At 49.1% G+C, this 21,158-nt stretch overlaps 2 protein-coding genes across 3 annotated transcripts in view; one reads left to right on the top strand and one right to left on the bottom strand.

Annotated features, from left to right (window-relative positions):
- Window positions 1-7,744, top strand: part of LOC128948570 (GDNF family receptor alpha-4) — a 72,327-nt gene extending 64,583 nt beyond the window's left edge. For both annotated transcript variants that reach the window (XM_054293341.1, XM_054293333.1), the window contains exons 5-8: window positions 322-431; window positions 2,140-2,274; window positions 2,498-2,655; window positions 5,198-7,744. In XM_054293341.1, the coding sequence (XP_054149316.1) occupies window positions 322-431; window positions 2,140-2,274; window positions 2,498-2,655; window positions 5,198-5,344 (550 nt within the window). In that variant the 3' untranslated portion in view covers window positions 5,345-7,744. The remainder of the gene's footprint in view (window positions 1-321; window positions 432-2,139; window positions 2,275-2,497; window positions 2,656-5,197) is intronic.
- Window positions 7,745-14,769: 7,025 nt separating this feature from the next.
- The window catches only part of ATRN (attractin), a 151,594-nt gene continuing 145,205 nt past the window's right edge, over window positions 14,770-21,158 (bottom strand). Inside the window, exon 29 of the mRNA XM_054292950.1 lies at window positions 14,770-20,055. Within this exon, the coding sequence (XP_054148925.1) occupies window positions 19,931-20,055 (125 nt within the window). The 3' untranslated portion in view covers window positions 14,770-19,930. The remainder of the gene's footprint in view (window positions 20,056-21,158) is intronic.

Consider the following 21,158-nt stretch of genomic DNA (forward strand, 5'->3'; position numbering starts at 1 on the left):
GATCTCCTTCCTGGCAACAGCTCTTCCCTCAAAAACCAACCTCACACAACAGAAAGCAAACATTTCTTCCAACATTGGACTTATCTTGCAGTCCTGGAGGAAGCCTGTAAAACATTGACTGCAGAACCTGTTCAAAACCTCCTCCTGGGTTTGATGGAGTAGGCAGGAGATTGTAAAAGGACATCTGTTCCAACTGCTTGAAGAACACCTACAGCAGCATTTTGCAAATATGTTCCCCTCTGTGAACACCATGAGTGTGCTGTTACATCCCCTTTCCCACAGTTGTAGTAACATGTCCCGTTTGCGCTCTGGCTCCTTCAGGTCGCGCTACGCAGAGTTCCAGTTCAACTGCCAGCCATCCCCACAGGCTGCCAGCGGCTGCCGCAGGGACAGCTACGCCGCCTGCCTGCTGGCCTACACCGGCATCATCGGTGAGCATTCTCTCTCCTCTGGAGGGAGACCTCTCCTCTGGGGGGGAAACATCTCCTCTGGGGGAAAAATGTCTTCTCTGGGAGGGAAAAATCTCCTCTGGGAGGGAAACCTCTCCTCCAGGTGGGAAACCTCTCCTCTGGGGGAAAAATGTCTTCTCTGGGAGGGAAACATCTCTTCTGGGAGGGAAACCTCTCCTCTCAGGGGAAAAAAATCTTCTCTAGGGGGGAAACATCTCTTCTGGGGGGGGAACCTCTCCTCCGGGTGGGTAACATCTCTTGTGGGAGGGAAATGTCTCCTGTCGGAGGGAAACCTGTCTTCTGGGAGGGAAACCTCTCCTCTGGGTGGGAAACCTCTCCCCTGGGAGGGAAATGTCTCCTCTGGGTGGAAATGTCTCCTCTTACTCTGGCTATGAGGACAGTAAGGTGGAGAGCTGAGCTCTCCAGGACATCACAGAGTCATGGAATGGTTTAGGCTGGAAGGGACCTGTAAAGCCCATCTCATTCCAGCCCTCTGCCATTGGCAGGGACACCTTTCACCAGCAAATTTCTCCATGCCACATCCAACCTGGTGCTGGTCTTTCTCCCTTCAGTGGCATGACTGAGCCATGGGTATGGGGTAACTTTAGGATGGCTGCAGTGGAGGGAGAAAAACCACGGGCTACTGACAGATTAGAGCATCTCTCTCTGGTGGAAATAGATGGGCTGTCCCAGGGTGTCTGCTCTACCAGGGATTTCCTGATGCCATCACCAGTGATGCCACTGGAAATCACCATGCACTGCCATTCTGCCAACTTCAAAGGGTGTCAGATGAGGGTTTCAGATGCTGCAGAGCCCAGCTGGCAGCAGTTGGCACAGGCACAGACAAGAGTCCAAAGAGAAGTGCCAGTGGCCTTTGGACCAGATCTGTCCTGACAGATGAGACAGACTGACATTTTTGGGCCAACATTTCATTCTGTTTTAATCTTTCATTCTGGAGATTGAAATTGGCTTTTTCAATGACAGCATGAAAACCTTCATACACATTCACATGCAGTTTTTGAATGCTCTGCCTGGAGAATAAAGGGCTGCAAGAAGACCTTAGAGCCCCACCCCCAGGGCCTAAAGTGGCTCCAAGAGAGTTGGAGAGGGACTTAGGGCAGGAGCCTGGAGTGCCAGGACAAGGAGAATGGATTCCCAGTGCCCTCTGGCAGGATCAGATGGGATATTGGGAAGGAATTCCTGGCTGGGAGGGTGCTGAGGCCCTGGCACAGGGTGCCCAGAGCAGCTGGGGCTGCCCCTGGATCCCTGGCAGTGTCCCAGGCCAGGCTGAACAGGGCTTGGAGCAGCCTGGGACAGTGGGAGGTGTCCCTGCCATGGCAGGGGTGGCACTAGGTGGGATTTAAGGTGCCTTCCAACCCAAACCATTCCGTTATTCTCTGAATGTAATTAGGGAACCTGAATTCCCAGAAACTGCCCATTCCTTTGACTGATAGCACTTTTTAATTGACCAAAGGCTTTGGTGATGGTGTTGTGACCAAAAGGGTTGTGAGTGCCCCTCCTCTCCCCTGGGAGCAAACCCGAGCCATGACAGCAGCACCTGAAGGGTTTTGCTGCTGTCATGGAGGGGCTTGGCTGAGGCAGAGCCACCCAGGAGAGCAGCCCCAGGGGATGTCCCTGCCCCTTCCTGCAGTCCCTGCCCTGCAGTAACATTGTCCGTCTGTCCCGGCAGGCAGCCCCATCACCCCCAACTACATCGACAACTCCACGTCCAGCATTGCTCCCTGGTGCACCTGCAACGCCAGCGGGAACCGGCAGGACGAGTGCCAGAGCTTCCTGCACCTCTTCACCAACAACATCTGCCTCCGTAAGCGCCACTGCTGCATGCTGAGGGGGGGGTTTGGGCATGGGGATGGGGACGGGGAGATGCCATGTGCTCCAGGGTCTGTGGGTGTCCAGCTCCCTGTGTTACCAACCAAGGAGCTCTGCAGAGGCTCAGGCATCCCTTCGGGTGATGCAGAGAAAGAGGCTGGGAAAGGGAGGCTTCCCCCTGCCCTGACAAACCTTTTCTTCATCTTTCCCACACCAAGAAAATGCCATTCAGGCCTTTGGCAATGGGACTCACCTGAACACAGCCTTGGCCCCGTCCATCCCCCCCACCACACAGATGTACAAGCAGGACAGAAATGCCAACAGAGCTGTGGCGACCCTCAGAGAGAACAGCTTGGAGCACCTCCAGCCCACCAAGGTAGGAGAGGGCAGGCCTGGCCCGGGGAGATGATCAGCCATGTCTGTGCCTCCTGCAGTGTCCTCACCTCAATCCTTCTTGCACCTGTGTCATTTCAGTCACATGCAGGCATCCAGCCTACCCTCCATCTCCTGGAGGCCTGATTTCCCTTCCCTTCCCTTCCCTTCCCTTCCCTTCCCTTCCCTTCCCTTCCCGTTTCATTTGAAGTACTGGGAAATCCATGGGGTTTTCACCCAGGATCACTGGTTTGGCTCCTCACTGTCCTTCATGGCATCAGTTCAGCTTCAGACAAGCATTTCAACTTCCCAGGACACAAGTTCCTCCCTTGTTAGATGAGGATGCTAGAGGTCATAATGCAGAGGTTTAAGGTTTGCTAAGCATTGGAAAATTTGAAAGGAAAGGTTCTGATCATCAGTAAATTATTACTATCAAAATAATATTAAATTGAAATTATTTTAAAACAAATAACATGTTCATTTACTGATGATGGCTGTGATAGATATTAAATATTTTATTTTTAAATAAAACAAAATGACCTTGACTTGCCACACTAGAGTAATTTTCAGATTCAATTATTTTCCTATTGAATAATTAACAGTGACCCTGATTTGCTGAACATTCAGGTTACAGAAGCTGTCAGTTTTAACTAGACTCCAAGGACTGAGCTTTGCACTGGGCTGACTGATACCTTCAGAACTTTCAAGTGTGGGTTATTTTAAGGCTAATCACTGTTTCTTTTGCTGGGAAAACACCCAATTCACCCCTCTACACCCTGTTTTCACAGAGCGGCTGTGGCCACAGCTCTCTTCACAGAGAGCAGCAGGCACAAACTCCCCAGGATTTCTCCTGGGGAAGGCAGTGAGAGAGCTCAGAGAAAGAAGAGAAAACAATTCTTATCTCTATTTGCTGCTCCTGTTGTTTGGCACACAGGGAATGTGTTATGGAGATTGTTTACCCAAAGTGATTTGTTAATTGGACACTGGTGAAGGTTGTTTTGATTGATTGACCAATTAGGTCAAAGTTGTGTCGTGACTGTCTGTAAGGAGTTGTGGATTTTTCTTTAGTGTAGTTTAGTATTAGTTTAGTATAGTATAGTATGTAGTAAATATATAGTATATATATAGTATGTACTAATATAATTTAGTATAGCTTAATAAAGCAATTGCTCAGCCTTCTGAATCATGGAGTCACTGCATGTTATTCCCCAGCTGGGGATCATCCTGCATCAATCAGCAGCAGGTTGGGAGGTGGAGAAGAGTGGCCTCAGGTTCCCTCACTGCCCTCCAGGGCACTGGTGGCACTGTTGCAGGGCACAGGGACACCTTCACCAGGCCAAAAGCTTGGCACCCAACAGATCTGGAGGCTTTCCCTCCAGCTGGTGCTCCTCATATCTTAGAAAATCGAAGTAGTGGCCTCAGGTCCAGACCTGGCACTGAGAACTTAATCCTGGAAGTGAAGGAGAAGCTGTGAACTGTCTGTGACCAGGACAGTACTCCCAACAGCAAGTGGGAAGCTGGAAAAAGCAGCTGCAGTGGAGGATGGTCCTGCCACATCTCCAAACTCCTCGTGGCAGCAGCACATCCTTCCTCTGGGGTGTGAGGGCTGCTGGAGCGTGGTCCCTGCTGGAAACCAGAGATTTGGGTCTTGACTTTGGACTCAGCTTCAAATCCAGATCCTGTTCAACTTTTAATGAGGTTAGCACCTCTGGAGAGGGGAAAGCTGGTGAAAGGTCTCCCAGCAGCATGGAGGTATATTCCACATCCACCTTTAAGGTCACCAGGTCAAGCCAGTGGCCAGCAGTGGCTCCATAAGATACATGGATGGCCACTGACCTGAGAGGGCATCCAGGCACCCACCTCACTCAGACACCTCCAGCCAGTGTCCAAACAAGTGCTGTGCCCACAAATGTCTCTGCTGCTGTGGCACCACCTTCACCAACAGCTGAAGAGCTGTGCTGACCTCCAGGCCAGAGTTAGGGTGGTGGAATCAGCACTGGCCCCTCTGCACATGCACATACCTGGGGCTGCACAGCCCCCGAGCCCCAAATCCTCTGAGGCACCAAGGAGGGACACCAGTTTGATTTGAGACATGAAGCCCCTCTCCTGTGAGGAAAAATGGAGAACTGGAATTGTTCAGTCTGGAGAGGAGAAGCTTTGGGGTGACCTAATTGTGGCCTTCCAGGGCCTGAAGGGGCTCCAAGAGAGCTGGAGAGGGACAGGGGACAAGGGCTGGAATGCTAGGACAAGGGGAATGGCTTCCCACTGCCAGAGGGCAGGGTTAGATGGGATATAGGGACTGAATTCTTGGCTGTGAGGAAGGGGAGGTCCTAGCACAGGATGCCCAGAGAAGCTGTGGCTGTCCTGGGCAGCTGTTCCAGGCCAGGCTGGACAGGGCTTGGGACAACCTGGGACAGTGGAAGGTGTCCCTGTCCATGGAAGGGGGTTGGAATTGGATGGTCTTTAAGATCCCTTCCAACCCAAACCATTTCATGATTCCATGATGAGGCACAGCACTCACCCCACGCTGTCTCCTTTCTCTGTAGGTGGCTGGAGAGGAGAGGCTCCTGCGTGGCTCCACTCGTTTGTCCTCAGGCACCTCCAGCCCAGCAGCCCCTCCGTGCTGGGCGGCCTCTCTGCTGCAGATGTGGCTCCTCCTGGCCCCTGCTGTGCTCAGCCTCCCCGTGATGTGAGGAGGGCTGGCACTCACCCTGAGAAACTCAATCTGTGTTGGTTTCTGTACTCAACAACCAGACCAGTAACTTTTTCAGGAGCAGGGCAGGGAGAAGGGAGGGGAAGGGAAGGGAAGGTGAGTGTTTGGGCATCCCTTCCTCCTCCTCACCTGTCTGCCAGTTTATTTGATTTTATATGATCAGCGTTGTTGACAACCAGCTCATTCCTGGTCCTGGCCACCTTTCCACACCACAGCTTGGTTGTTGTTTCTCCAGCTCTCTATGGATAGGCCTGAAGCCATGGACAATTCCCTTGGAAAAGGTGAAGGAGAGAGGTGATCCAAGAAATGAGAGCTGCAAAGGAAATGCTTTTTCCTGCCCCAGCCAAGAGGGGAAAGACTTTTGATGGATGGGTGACTGGATGACCTGTGAGGAGGTTTCCTGAAGCCCACCCTGAGGGGCTCCTGACAGGACATGGGGAGTTCAGACTGTCTGCATGGTTCCTCAGGACCTGAAGGACAGCACACCTGGTTCCCTCAGACTGAAGAAACCAGAAGACTGGTGGGAAGGTGGTTGGTTTTGTTCACTGGAGAGGAGCCTGAAGCACCTCTGGGGAGGACCAAGTAACCACACTCTGAGCTGGCTGGCAGGGATTATCCACCCTCTCAAAACCATGGCCAGAGTGCAACCAGCATCCTCGTCCCAGTGTCACCTCCCCTCGGGCCCTCCCTCTTGGGGAAACCTGTGTCCTGTATTGATGGTATTCAGGAAGAAACACGTGTGTTGCATTTTGTTTATGGCTGAATTTTTTGTGTCCCAACCCAAACACCTCTATCCACTGGTCCTGTTCAGTGTTTTGGGGCATTTTTGCTAAATCCAAACAACCAGAGGCCAATATTGTCCCACTCCAAGCTACCCTTTCTCCATCAGGGGCCAATGTGTGAGCCCATGGGCAGGGTTTGACCTGAGCCCAACACATCCCACTCTCACCTGCTCATCCTCTGGTCTCACTGGCACAGGGTCTGCAGCCATGGGATTTCATTTGTTTTCCTGGAAAGAAATAGGATAGGAGGGGTTTGCCAGAAACCACCCTGAAGACAGAAATACCCAGCCAAGAAAAGCCAGTCATGAATTATATAATGGGTAGGGACTGGATTGCTATAGTTTCCCCTCCTTGGAAAACTGGCAGAGGCAGCCCCCAGTGTTCAGGTGAGCAGGCCAAGGCCTCTTGCCTGTTCCTGTTTTATCAGTGAGGATGTCATTTAAGCAAGGGATGCTGAAGTGACCCTTTCTTCTGAGCCACAGCCAGAGCCCAGGGGAGGAAAGCGAGGATCAATGTCTCTCTGGTGTCCTGGGGCACCTTTATGCAGGTGTGTGACTCTGGGCTACCTGAGCACCCCATCTTTCCTGAGGAGGTGAGCTGAGGAGTCCCAGTGCCCTCCTGGGGGGCTGAACCCTCTACTAAAGCCAGGAAAGAAGATGGTAAGGAAGAGTGAGAAGGCTACCCAGGATAAATGCTTACCCAGGCTGAGTGCCATGGGAGGAAGAGCAACAGCCCCAGAATCCTCCTGAGTGTGTTTAGGCCTGGCCTTTGCAGCAGTCCATTTATTACTATAATAAATATCATTAATTCCTTGGCATTTGAATGCATGGAAAGGCTTGTGAAGCATCTGACACAGCAAAGTCCATTGCTTTGTAGTCCCATTTCCTGCAAAACCTCTCCCATTGCTTATTGCTTCAGATTTTCTAAGAAACTGCAGCAACTTCCTTGGCTCTTGCTCCAACAAGAAACCACTCTGGTTTTCAGCTGAACACCTGTGGATGTGTCTGACATGAGCAGAAATTCTCCTCCTGCTGCATCCTGTCCACAGTGCTGCTCCCTGAGGTGCTCAGGGCTGTAGCACCTGGCTTTCAGGGCTGTGCAAAGGCCACACCAAGCTCCAGGGCTCGTGTGCAGGGTGAAAGTCACACCCTGAGCCAAAGGCTGTGTGTGAGAACTTCATGGCCAAGAGGCTCACTGTGACCAGGAAAGCAGACCAGGAGGGAGAGCTGCAGGCAGGAAATCCTTTCAAAGTGACCCCAGACATGCACAGAGCTGCTGTGAAGGTCTCCCCTTTGCCCAGGACAGCAGTGTCTCGAGAGGCCAAGTGACACAAAGCTTGTGCCCTCTCAGCTGCAGTGGAGAGTGATGAAACCCTGACTGCTCAGCCCTTCAAGGCAAGGAACTACCTCAGCACCACGAGGTCATGCTGGGAATTGCACCCTTCTGCCCCGTTCCTTTCCAGTCCTGTAGTCATGCTCTGCTTTCCACTCATCAAAGCAGTCTCCACCAGCTTTCAGTCGTGCCCGGGCTCAGCATCTGCACAGGGTGGGGATGCAAGTGTCAGCTCCTTCTCAGGAGCACCCACTCCCGTGTCTCTCACATGGCAGTGTCAGTGATGGTGAAGTGCCACTTTGCCATTTCCTTCTCATTCAGCAGAGAGAGTTTTTCTGGGTGGTCAAGATGCCTCACCTCTCCCTTCAGACTGGTATGCTGTAAAAAGAGGTGTGGAGAATCCTACTCAAGGACTGGATGGGATGGAGACCTGCAGAGGTTACCTCACCCCAGTACCATGTCCCACATCAGTACCCACTTTAGTGATTTCAGTGAGAGACATCATCATCTCCCCAGGGTTTACATCACAGGATCATGAAATGACTCAGGTGGGACCTTAAAGCTCGTCCTGTTCCAGCCCCCCCGTCATGAGCAGGGTCACTTCCATCAGACCAGGCTTCCCAAGCCCATCCAGCCTGGTCTTGGACACTCCCAGGGCTGTCCTGCTTTAAAGGCTCTGCAGATGCTAATTGTCTCACTGCAGATCCCCAGTTCCCATGTCCTGTCCTCCAAGCCCTGTCCCAGGCCAGGTCCTGCCCTTCTGGGGGTTCCTTGGGGTTCAGGGATGCTTTGGGATGAAATGAGTGAGGCACAGAGCAAGGAGCCTCTCATCCAGCAGGAAGGAGCGGGAATTAACAAAAAAAAAAAATTCCCCAAACTTTCATGGCTTTGTTCTGATCATTTTACTCTTTCCACCAATATTTAATGTTGATTCTCCCTCCAAGCCTGCTCATGAATCAAACTGTGCAAAAAATGATGACTTTTGAACCTTTCTGCTGGAGGAAGCAAACATAATGACTCTCCTCCCACCCACCAACATGTGTGCACAGACCACTGCTTTTTCCTTGTGAAAAGTCAGTAATTTTTTTGGATGAAATTCCATCTCTGCTGAATTCTGTGAAGTGAACCATGGATCTTCATTTTTAAGTCTCTTGATTAACCACAGAAGTCATAGCAGCTGCTTGTAAAGGCAAAAGACTGAGCGAGCCAAGAGACAGAAAGGGAGACAATTTTTTTTAGGAATTACTCCATTCCTGACAACTTCCATAAGCACAAAGAAGAATCATGGGAAAAAATAAAGAAAAAAATCACAGTTAAAGAACCAGCCAGACTTTCTGTAGTCACTGAACTCTATTTTTTGGCTGCACAGCACTTCTCCCAGTGTTTGGCAGCCCTGAGAGCCTGTGAAATATTGTGTGTGTACTTATACCTGTCCTGTCACGTCACATCCAGCATTGTCCAGGCGGGAGCAGGAGCTGGGAGGGAGACCCAGGGTGGGAGATGGTGCTGGGGCAGGAACCCCCTGTGTGCCCCTGCTCGAGGGGATGGGTCAAACTTGTACTTACCTTTTCTGTACATGTCAATATTCAAACATATCCATGAATAAAGCACACACGCATTTTCCTGACCCCTCGCTCCTGCCGTGCCGACGTGTCCTGGATGCTGCTGAGCTCTGCTCCTCTCCTGGAAAGGCAGCTGGAAGAAACTGGGGGATGTTCTCTAGGGGCTGGAAGAGTGGTGGGGCTCAGATGAGGCGTGCTTGGCTGGAATCATGGAATCCTAGAGTATCCTCAGCTGAAAGGGACCCATAGGGATCACCCAGTGCCACCCCAGCTCTGCCCAAACCCCTGAAGTCCCACCTGGGCATCCCTGGCAGTGCTGTCCCGATGCTCCTGGAGCTCTGGCAGCCTTGGGGCCGTGCCCATTCCCAGCCCCAGCCCCAATCCTGGGTCCCAGAAAGGAGAGGTGACAGGTGAGAACCAGCTCTGCTGAGATGGAGGGACACCAGTGTCATCAGGGAAGGAGACACAAGTCCCCACACCAGTCCTGGGGCTGTTTGTGCAGCCTGTGGGGGTGAAACCTGCAAAGGTTTGGGAGAAATCTGGGCAGGTTTGGCCCAAAGCTGGGGACAGCACAGGAGGAGGGAAGCAGTGCAAGATACAGCAGGGCTGGGAATAATTGCACCTGCAGTTGGGGGCCTGTGGAGCCACTGCTGCCAGGATGTCACCAGTGTCCCACAGAGTGGAAACAACTGGGAAGGGCTGGTGCTGTACCCTGGGCTGGGCACAGGAGGAAGGGACAGGGAGGAGAAGGCAGGGTGGTGGGTCATGCCAGCCAGGAAGGCTTCTGCTCAGGCCATGAACATCCTTGGCAACTTAAAAAAAAGCTATTCTTGGCAACTTAAAAAAAAAGAAATCACAGGAAATTTGATTAGCGGTAAATAGAATGCTTTCTTCGGGGTAGGGGAAAAAATTTGAAAATACAAATACATAAAATTTTTATAAAAATAATGAATAAAATTCAAGTCAGTTCCTTAAGTGAGTTCAAGGTTGAACACATAAATGTTGCACTTCTTCCTCCCGTAAATCATGTTTGCTTCCATGTGTGCATGGAGCAGCTGAGGATGCAGCTGAGGAGCAGAACCTGAGGGTTAGAGAAGGACTTGGGCTCTCCTCAAAGCCTTTTTCCTCCCCACAGCACCTAGGCTGGGCTTTGCTGCCTCAAAGGACAATTCCTGTGGAGGTTCCAGCCAGCTGAACCTGAGACTGTGGAAACTTCCATGCTATGGAAGCCCTGCAGGGCTGCAGGGCTTTCCCTGGCCCTTGGCAAGCAGCTGCTCGGGCAGGGTCAGCGCCCAGAGCTGGGCTGGAGGAGCTGCAGGGGGGTCCGGGGGGTCCTGGCATCCAAGGGGCTCTCAGGACTCCCCCGTGGGACCCCCCAGGCTCTGCACAGGGACAGCACGTGGGGCTCAGCTCGGGGGCTGGCTGCAGCAGCCCTGCTCTGGCATGGAGCAGCTGGCTCCAAGAAAACCTGGGAATCATCCTAAATTTAGGGTGAGGAGATTCTGGAGCAGCAGAAGCACCAATGGCTGGAAGAGGCTTTGGCTGACCCTCAGTTCTTCCCTGTCTCTGGGTCTGGGTATGGTTTGGGGGTGCTGGCTGTGCCCCCAACAAAACTGAGCACCACTCCCTCCTCCAGCCCCAGACATTAAACACCGGGGAAGGAGCACAGGAAGTCATTTTTCCACATTCCCAGAGAAAAGGTCTCACCTTTTCTTACTTCACCTGTGTGGCCCCCAGGACAGGACAGACAGAGCTTGGAGCAGCCTGCTCCAATGGAAGGGGTCCCTGCCCATGGCAAGAGAGTGTTTAAAGTCCAGATGATGTTTAAAGTCCCTTCCAGCCCAAACCATTCCATGTTCCCATGACACACCTGGGACAGCACAGCGGGTTTGGAGGAGAGACCTGCAGACAGGACCCACAGTCCCCGTCACACTGGGGCTGCAGACACAGCACAAGAAAATCCTGCAGCTGAGGTTCAACAGCTGCAAGGGGATGTAGAAATCAGAAACAACAATTTACCACACATTGTCTCCAAGCAAACAGTGCTAAAATGCTGGTAGGGATGGAGACATCTTGCTTCGGTTATTAAAACACTGAATTTCTAAAAAATTGTGGATGTTTGCCAAAGGGAAAAGCTCAGAATTAGCTCTGACATGAAAAATGTTCAAGTCATTTCGTGGGGTTTTTTCTAAGGGGAAGTGGAAATGATTTCTGGTGGGAGCAAGGATCCCAGGGAACATGTCAATGGAAATCCTGCCAGTCACTCTGTGTGAGGCTCATTGTGGCTGCAGCCTGGAAGGCAGAGCTGCTAAACAGCCAGCTGCAGGTGGGATGGATGGATGGATGGATGGATGGATGGATGGATGGATGGATGGATGCAGACATGTCTGAGCTCTGCTCCAATTCCCCATCCAGACAGTACTTCATGGTCAGCCACCACAATCCAGACCTACCCAGTGAAGTTCTGCTAGTTCTGCTTCCAAAGTGAATTCAGGGATCAGCATGAGGACCAGGAGAGACTAAATCCCATGCTCCCATGGCATTGCTGCTCACCATGGTAGGGGGAGATCAGAAACAGCCCCTGCCCTCACAGGTTTGTGGAGCTGCACCTGGGCTTCTTGTCAGCAGCAGGGAAATAAAGAGGAGAAAGGTGCTGTCCTTCTTGCTAGAGCCAGGGTGGCCCAGTCAATGTTTTTTTGGCAAAATTCCCTGCAGATGTGGCTTCTGAATGATGCATGCAGCCCAGGAACACAGAGAGGAGGAGGAAGGAAGGGGCTGATCCTGCAGCAGATCATAGACTCATGGAATAGTTTGAGTTGGAAGGGGCTGTAAAGACAATTTAATTCCACCCCTGCCATGGCAGGGACACCTCCCACTACCCCAATCTGCTCCAGCGCCAATGTCCAGCCTGGCCTGGGGCACTGCCAGGGATGCAGGGGCAGCCACAGCTGCTCTGGGCACCTGTGCCAGGGCCGTACACTGTCACAAGGGAGAATTTATTCCCAGTGTCCCCTCCATCCCTGCCCTGTGGCAGTTGGAAGACATCCCCCCTTGTCCCAGCCCTACATGCCAATGAAAAACATCAATTCCAATGCAGTTTGAGCCCTGAGATCTTGTTCTTTGCTTGTGGGGAAGATTTCTCTAGTGCAGATCCCAAATCCCAAGCTTGTCACTGAGTCTCAGGAGTCACCAAGGAGAAGAGGTGCCTGAAGGAGATCAGGTACCTTACCTCAGAGCTTCCATAGGGTGGCAATGGTCCCAGCCAAGGGTGTTGGGACTCTGACACAGTCTGGGATGTGTTGCTGTTCCCAGCCACCCTGCAATGGGGAAGGTGAGGAGCTCAGCCCACCTCCAGTGATGCTGACACCTGGGTCCAGCTTCATTACCAGCCAGGAAAATCACCAGCAGCTGCTCTCACCTCATTAGAAAATCTCCCCCCACCTCATGCTTTGGCAAGATCTCAGTGGTAGCATTCTGTCCCTGCAATCCCTGCTTTGCTGCTTGATCACTTCAGAAACCAAAAACCCCAGAGAGAAATTCAAGAATCTGCTAATTCTTTTTTCCCAAATGGCAATTGGCTATGGAGCTCTGGCTCTTTTGTACAACTCTCTTTCTCCTCTCTTCCCATCAATGGGGAAAAAGGAGATGTTGGTGTTTCTGCCATGTTGTAGATGATTTGCCACCAACCAGCCACGTGGAACTACCCAAGAGCTGCCCCAACTCCACCTTTTCCTGGTGGAAGAAACAGCACCCAGCCTCCGCTCCAGGATTTCTGGGGGAGTTAAATTGATTTTCAAAAAGCCTTAAAGTCCCTTCTTGCTGTGTGTGGTTGATATTTAAGGTTTGTGGAAAGAAAACTGGACCTGAAATTCCTCTCTGGCTCCTTACCCAAAACCATTCATTAATGACAGCTGTAGACAAAGACCATCATCCTGGATGGACAAAAGCCTTGGAAAACCTCCATGTTCTTTCTCTTTCAGCCTCTTTTCTTTGCTACAACACAAGAAAAATCAGAGCAGGGATGAAAAATGGCTCCAGCCCTCTGTGGTTTTTCCTGCTGTCCAAAATAAATTTAAAGCAGCTCTAAAACCACTACCCCCTGCCCATTTCAATTCAAGTCTGGACACCCCACGCTGTGCTGTCAGCCTGGCATCCCCTGCTCAGCTCTGCAGCAATTGCTGGAATTGGGCTCCTGCATCCCCATTTAATGCCATGGAATGAAGCAGCACAACAGCCTTCGGAGGCGACTGTGGCTGAAACCCTCACGGCTCATAAATGTCAGGTTCAACTCTGCTTCATCCCAGCAGTGCTTAATTCCAAAGTTGGAGAGTGACATAAAAATAAATGGGGAGCAGCGGATTGCGTCCCGGCAGGGCTCGAGCGCGGCTGCCGGGGTGTCACAGATCAAGTGACAGCTTGAGACAAGCCCTGCCTCAGGCACAGGCTCTTGGCAGCAGCTCTGCTTAGGTGACCTGCACCTCAATCCTCTGGCTCGAGAGATCCTAAGGCTGCTGATTAGGGCTATTATCAAATGTGTTATTTACTGAGCAGACAGGAGGTAACAGACAAAAGGCCTTGAACAGTTCCTGCACAGCACAAACCAAGAGAACTGCTGAGAGATTACATAAAACAGTGCACAACACTGAGGTTATTGTTATATATTAAATATATATTGTTATATATTATAGCTATATACATTAAAGTTAGCAAAGGCACAGTAGAGAACAGGAGTCAGTGGAACTTACCACCTATAGAGTACACAGAGTCCTTCCACTCAGTCTTTGAGAGAGTAACCACAAAATTGATGTTCCAACTTTGGGGAAAAGCCCCACAAATTTTGAGGGAATGTGCAGAAGACTTTTGCTTTGTGAAAGTCTGGTGCAGCTTTTGTAGTTTGTAAAGTGGAGAGTCTGTCAGTCAAAAATTCCAGTTGATCTTTCCACAGCAAGATGTTTATTGCCACTAATAGTGTCACTTCCCCAGTGCCTGCATAACCATGAGACAGGCAGCCTTTAGTACTAGTTATTTCACCAAACTGCAAGATTTTGTGAAGGGCAGGAGCCTTGCAGCAGCCAACAAACCCCAGGTAAATCCCCGTGGTGGGAGATGTCCTGGTGCACAGGGGTGGGAGAGGAGCAGCCACCTCTGCCTCCCTCTCCAGCTGTTGTGTCTGGAACAGCAGCTGGTGCCAACACTTGATAAATCATCAGCAAAACCGGTGATACAGTTTCCATGGGGGAGAGCTTTTCCTACTTGGATTTAAACAAGAAATTTACTGGACAAAAATTATTAGTGAGAGTAGGAAGGGAAGGGGCTGAGATTTTGTATCTCTGTGGGGGTTATGTCAGAAGGGGCAGCTCTGATTTCTGCTCTCTGTGACAGGGACAGGGAACGCCTGGAGCAGGGTCAGGCTGGAGGTCAGGAGAGGTTCTTCCCCCCAAGGGGCACCTGGGGGAAAGTGAACCTGAGGGTAGAAATGGAACCTATTTAATGACTGTCTCTGTCTTTAAAATCTACAGACTTAACTCTTTGAATTACATCCATCCATCCCCCATCCAGAGCACATGTCCCTCCTTTCTCCTCCCAAATCCAGCACCTGCCAGGAGCCCACTGACACCCCCCTAGCAGAACAGAAACTCACCTTCACCTCAGCCAGAAGCCTTCAAAACACTTTGAATTATCCCCCCCACCCCCTTAAGAAAATAAATAAGAGGGAAATTTTAACCAGATCATCTACTTTTTATTTCAGAGGAAAGATTTGCATTATTTACCTTTATTTATATACATGTACTTCACATTTGTATTTAAAATGCACAGACCTCCCAAGAATTTTCTCGTTCCGGCTTTAAATTAGCTGTTATTTTACAATACAAAAAATTATACCAAAAAACTGCAATCCTAAATGTGTGTATGTATAACACCCACAACCCCAGCAATGAAATAGTTTACAATACTTGCTCCTATTTACATATGAATGCAATAAATGCTAAATTATACATATTAACAAACTAAGCTCAAGTCTGAACACAGATAAGAATCATAAATAATTACAGAACAAAGAGAGAAAAAATCCAGAATACAATTAATTCAAGGATCTTAGTTTAAAGAACATTTATTGTGCACAAATTTCAGAGTAATATAAAACTCTTTTTTTTTCTTTTTTTTCTTTTTTTTTAAATGGACTGACATGTGATACACTCTGCGACAATTGTTATTTTTCTCTTTTTTCCTACTGGTGAGGTTTGTGGAATCAATACTAAATGGAGAGGAAATGTCTAAAGAATTCTAGTACCTGGAAGACACACACAAATCATCTGTGTGAACAAAGAAACAGACTGAACAAAACCTGCCCTGATGCAGAGAAAATCAGCAGATACACATACTGTAGTAGTCCTGGCATGGAAACTCAGCTTGTTTCAGCAGCTACCAACAGAAAAAGCAGGAATTTGTCTAAAATTGCAAAGAACACACCCAAAACTGAGCACACACCCCGAGCCATCCCTTCCCTCCCATCCCAGCCCAGCCCAGCCCTGTCCCCTGTCCTGCAGCTCCAGGGGCTCTGCCACGGCAGCCCCTTCTCCTCCCCTGGGTGTTCCCAGATGGAGAAACCCGGGAGGGGCTCAGGGGCTGCCCTGGGCACACAGAGCCTGCTGGCTGCTGTCTCACACAGAGCTTAATATCAATAAATCCCAGGTAATATCAATAAATCCCAGTAATTATCAGTAAATCCCAGTTAATATCAATAAATCCCAGCAATTATCAATAAATCCCAGTTTCCTGTGGGAAAGGGCTGAGGGCTGTGGATGCAGCTGGTGCCTGTCCCCAGCTCAGGGTCTCCTGGAGAAGGAAAAGCAGCTGGAACAGCTGGAGCAGCAAAGGACGGGGGGCAGCCCAGCCCATGGCACTGGAGCCCCAGGGGTATGGAGAAGGCCCCAGGGGTATGGAGAAGACCCCAGGTTTGATTTCAGCCCCAAAGGCTCCTTTCAGCTCCTGCAGGGCCAGCAGGCTGAGTGCCATTTGCAGCACCCCACAAAGCCCAGCAGGGCCTGGGCACCTGGGGCACGTTCCTGCACAGAGCTGGAGCTCCTGGGCAACCTCCAAGGAGGACACAAAGCAGCCTCAGGAGGGTGGATCTGCCAGCAGAGGCTGTCCATGGTTCCACACCACTGAATTTGGGACATTACATGCCATGGCTTGATGTTCATCACAGGCATTTCCCATCATAAGTAGCTTTATTTTGGTAATTTCACTACAGTGCCTTTTAAGCCCAGGGAAAGTGATAGTAACAACTGAAAAGTTGTGTCTCATAAATATTCTTGTATCCAAAATATTGAGCCAGAGAGTTGCAAGGTCATGCTACACCTGCCCAGAGAAAATTCTGGGCTAAAACCCATGGAAAATGGTGAATTTTAAAAAAAGGGTGTTATTTGGAGATCCACTGGCACCATTGTTTTCTCGAAGAAAAGGGCCCCAACAGTTCTGAAATTTCATTTCTAATTTTTTTAGAGGCTCTTCTCAGAGAATGAAAATCTTCTGAGGGTCGAGATGTCAAATGCTGAATTTCAGCCAGTCATAAACACCTGAAAATAGTGATTATGAATGGAAACACTGCCACAATTTTAGTAACAAAGGCCTTAAACTACTGATTTAATCCTCCATGTAGTGACCACTTTAAGGACCTTTATTACTTGTATCCAAATGTTGCTTTTTCCCCTTTCAAATGGAAAAACCATTATTTAACTTGGTTTCTACATTTAAGTGAAATACATTTGAACACACAAAAGTCAAGTTATGCCTCCCTGCTTTGCAAGATATCACGATATAATCTGGTGTTTAAAGCTCTGGAAAGTTATCTACTACTGATCAGATGAAGGAGTTATTAAGACAAACCTCATACATAATTTAAAATCATCAAAAATACATTCAATATTTTTTCTGGTTTATATACACTTTAAATCTCTCCATGTTCTGCACGTTACTGTAGAGTTTATGTACAAGTGCAAAATCTGTGTGCCATTTGTCATTTATTTACAGATTCTCCCATGAAATAAGGTTGTTCTTTCTCCCCCATCTCTCCTCCAAATGAAATAAACCCAAAATTCCTTCACTTTTGATACTGGCCTGGTGATAAACTGCCAGCAATTCCTCCTTCCCCGAGCCTCTCCCATGTTTTTCCCTGTTTACCTCTAAGCTGGGATGAAACTGCAGCAGAGCTATGTATGAGAATTCTCTTCTCCCTCATCAGGATGGAGATCAGATGCAGGGTACAGCTACATCCTAAAGGAGCCAGGTCCTTTTAGTTATGTAAGTAACTCTTGTTGCTCTATTCACATTTTTTGGTTCTGATACACCTTGACTTTGATCGGTTTTGCTCATTTTTTCAGTATCTGACACCTCATTTTGGCCACACTCCTGGCACACTGCAGGCTTTGCAGACCACACAGCCCAGCTCTCCAGGAGTGAGAAAACATCTCAAACTCTGTATTTATGTCTTTTTACTAATGTAAAAATCTGTCACCCCTCCAGGCCTATGGTCCTGAAAGCTATTTGTGATCAGGAAAACCCAACAACTTTAAGCACCTGCCCAAGAGCTGTCCTGAAGAGGGAAACCCAAGCACTGAGGCTTTCACCATCTGGGCTGGCAGCTCTCCTCCCAAAAACAGCAAGAAGAAATCTGCAAACATCAGGATGTGCATCGTGGCTGAAAATACACAGTAACATGGGAGGGATTTTAGTCCAGTCTTATTTCTCCAGTTCAGATTAACCCTATCACTGAGCAAGTTAGAAAATATTATCAGGAGATGAATCTGTCTGAGGTAATCCATGCATCAGGTAAAACTTAAATTGCCTAAATCCCTTCATTCTAAGACAAATCTCAACCCTTTTCTGATCATAATTCCTTCTTCCCACAGAGCACTGAAACTTCTAGTTTAGAAACAGATGCATCTATATATATTTTTATATATAATGCATTTTTCCCAGTATTTTTCTGCAGTCCCAATATTTTTATGCAGTCCCATTGCACTTGTTGAATGACACATTAAATCAGAATTATCATCCACTACAGTCCTTAAGCCATCAGGCTGTTCCCATCACCACTGTCTGGACACACACAGCAATTGACCTCTTTATTGCAATGCTGCCAGGCTCCAAAGAGCTTCTTCAAAATACATGGTTAGAAAAAAAAAAACCCCAGAAATGAATGGCTGACACGTGACTGGTCACCAGAACATGCACAAAACAGGAGCAGTTATTTGGGTTTCAGTTTGGAAAGGTGCTGCCTGGCCAGACCCAAGAGCACTTCCCTTCATATGTTACTTCTCCATTATTAAATATCAGATGTTCCCCACAGCAGCTCAGTGACCTGGGTGACCCACGATGACTGGTGGAGCCATAATCACAGCCCTCATTTGGAGCCTTCACTGACACCTTCCCACCACTGCAGCCCCCCCAGGCCCTGTGCCACATTCCAGGGACACACTGGACACCACCACACACAGATGGGTGCCTCAGTCCAACCTGGAGCCTCAAACCACAATCCCAGCTTGGCAGAGCAGTTCAGGTGGTTTGATGCACCCCTTAAACACCAAACCTTCTCTTTGCTGTTTGCAAGTCTTGTCCTTTCACCAACCAGCGACTTCTTCAACCTCTAACAGAGCTCAAGCCACACAGGAAATACCAGGATCTCATTGTGGAGAACTCAAACCTGTGGCAAAACAAAGCTGCTCTGCCTGATTTTTATTTGAAGTTCTTTTTTGACTTCATCCTCAAGTGCCCTGGCACCTGGAGCGTTTCTTTTTACACCCTGTAAGAAGATGGAGCAAACCACAACCACTGGGGAGCAATGCCTCCAAGCTCAGCTCTCATCCAGAGGATGGCAGGAGGGAAGGGGGAGGAAAGAGGCCAAAATCAGAAAAATGTGATATGTCTGACCTGGAACACAGACTGCTTCTATGAAAATGCTGGTGAAACCGGGAGTTTTCTTATGGGATGCTGAAACTCTACGTGCCTTGCAGGTATTTGCACCTGGGTGAGTATTTGGTTGGTCAGGAAAATGCGATTTTCCTCTGACTGCATGGGACAGAGGACACAGAGTGCCTTGGGTGACTCTAGATGTGAGTATACATACCTTCAAAGGAATTTAGTTATGTTAAAAAGCAGCGTGTGTAGCAGTCTCCTCACTCCCTAGATCTGTTCACGTCTAGGCACTTGTGTGTGGTGTACTCCAAGCAGGTTAAGACTATGTAAACACTGAGTCTTTCCAAAGCAACATCCAACTTTCCAGTTATTTCATGTGGTCTGAGCAACATCAACCTTTAAACCATCCCAGCTTTTGCATTCCTGGACCATGATGACTACAAAAAGGCTGTGCCTGGAAGAGAGTTCCACTGAAATAATGAGGGAACAATTAAATATTAAATGAAAACAAAGAATGAAGATGCTTTGAAGATTAATAGTAGTGTTTATGTGTTGAGAGCTGACACCTGTAAACACTGGATCTTTTTCTTTTTGTACAGTTTGATAAATACATGAACTACAAAGCACTTTCCATGTAGAAACCTGAGTGTCATTCATTGGACTACTGTTGTATTTACACTGACCAGGAGTGGCGGCGCCGGACCTCACCGCACCTGCAACGAAACCATTCTGCTTTAAACTTGAAGAAAACAAAGGAGCAATCTGAAGCCATGTGTCAGTAAAACTTAAGTGGAGCAGTTGTCAAATAAAGCCAACTAGCACGTAGATGAGAGAAAAAAACTGGGTTCGAGGAAGTTGTGGTTTTTTCCGGGTGCTTTTAGTCTCTTGGGACACGACTTGGAAATCTTCCTCCTCCTTGGTATTACTTTTCCATTGTGTTTAAAACCCTAGACAGTTTCTGATGTCCATGCATCAAATACAGGTTCCTGGCTGTGCAGGGGGCTGCTGCTTCCGATTCCGGACGGCGCCCGACTTCTCTTTGTAGGCAATTGGCATCTGTTGTGAAATGTCCACCAGAGCGCTGGCCACGGCGAGACCTGGCACAGAACAAACATCACTGCAACAGCCACAGCAACAAACCTGCAGAAAGAGCTCAGAAAACCCCTCCAGGCCACAACGGGTGTAGAATTTTTTAATAAACTAGAAAAGTGTTGTGGCCCAAAAATTAAACTCCAGCCAATATTCTGAAAGGAGCTGAAATACTGCATGTTTAATTAGAAGCAACAGCAGGAGGAAAAGAAGCAATAAGGGTGGGTATTAGTGGATGTAAAACTCTAAATGTGGAAGCCTCAATCCTTAACATTGAAGGTGTCTTTCCCTGCATCAGTAGATGGACTACAATAAACCTGAAAGCAAAAGTGGACCGAGGTTTCACTGCCCTTCCCGTGGATACATCACCTCTGCAACCTCCTCACGGCAGATCAGGGAGTCATGGAATGGTTTGGGTTCAAAGGCACCCTAAAGCCCATCCAGTTCCACTCCCTGTCATGGGCAGGGACACCTCCCACTATCCCAGGGTGCTCCAAGCCCTGTCCAGCCTGGCCTGGAAGATTCTAGAGATGGGGCAGCCACAGCTGCTCTGGGTGCCCTGTACCAGGGCCTCGCTGCTCTATTCACACACAAACGACATCTGGGACTTAGCTCAATCCAGCTCAACACCAAACCATCCAATTCAAACCCTGCTAACTCTTTTGCCAAAGCCTTTGCTTCACCAAGCTCACTGGGGAACCCCAGTTAAATCTCACACTGCCCAGGAGATGATGACCAAGTGCCCTGACACCAGGTTTGGGTCTGAAGGGGTTGAGAACAAGGCTGGGTGGGGAAAAGCTCTTTGTCCAGAGCTCCTAAGAGGAGGGCAGAGATGCTCTGAAAGGACTTGTAGTGACAGGACAAGGGGGAATGGTTTCAGACTGACAGCGGACAGGGTTAGATGGGATATTCTTCCCAGTGAGGTGGGGGAGGCCCTGGCACAAGTTGCTCTGTGGCTGCTCTGTGGTTTGCAGCAACCTGGGATAGTGGAAGGTGTCCCTGCCCATGGCAGGGGGTGGAACTGGATGATCTTTAAGGTCCCTTCAAACTCAAAGCTTTCCATCATTCTGTGAGTTGATGTTCCCCTGCAAATGGAGCTGGGAACTAAATT

Source organism: Melozone crissalis, unplaced genomic scaffold (assembly GCF_028551555.1).
Source record: "Melozone crissalis strain CALT ecotype California unplaced genomic scaffold, PUWL_Pcris_2 ptg000006l_1, whole genome shotgun sequence".
Taxonomy (NCBI): Eukaryota; Metazoa; Chordata; class Aves; order Passeriformes; family Passerellidae; genus Melozone; species Melozone crissalis.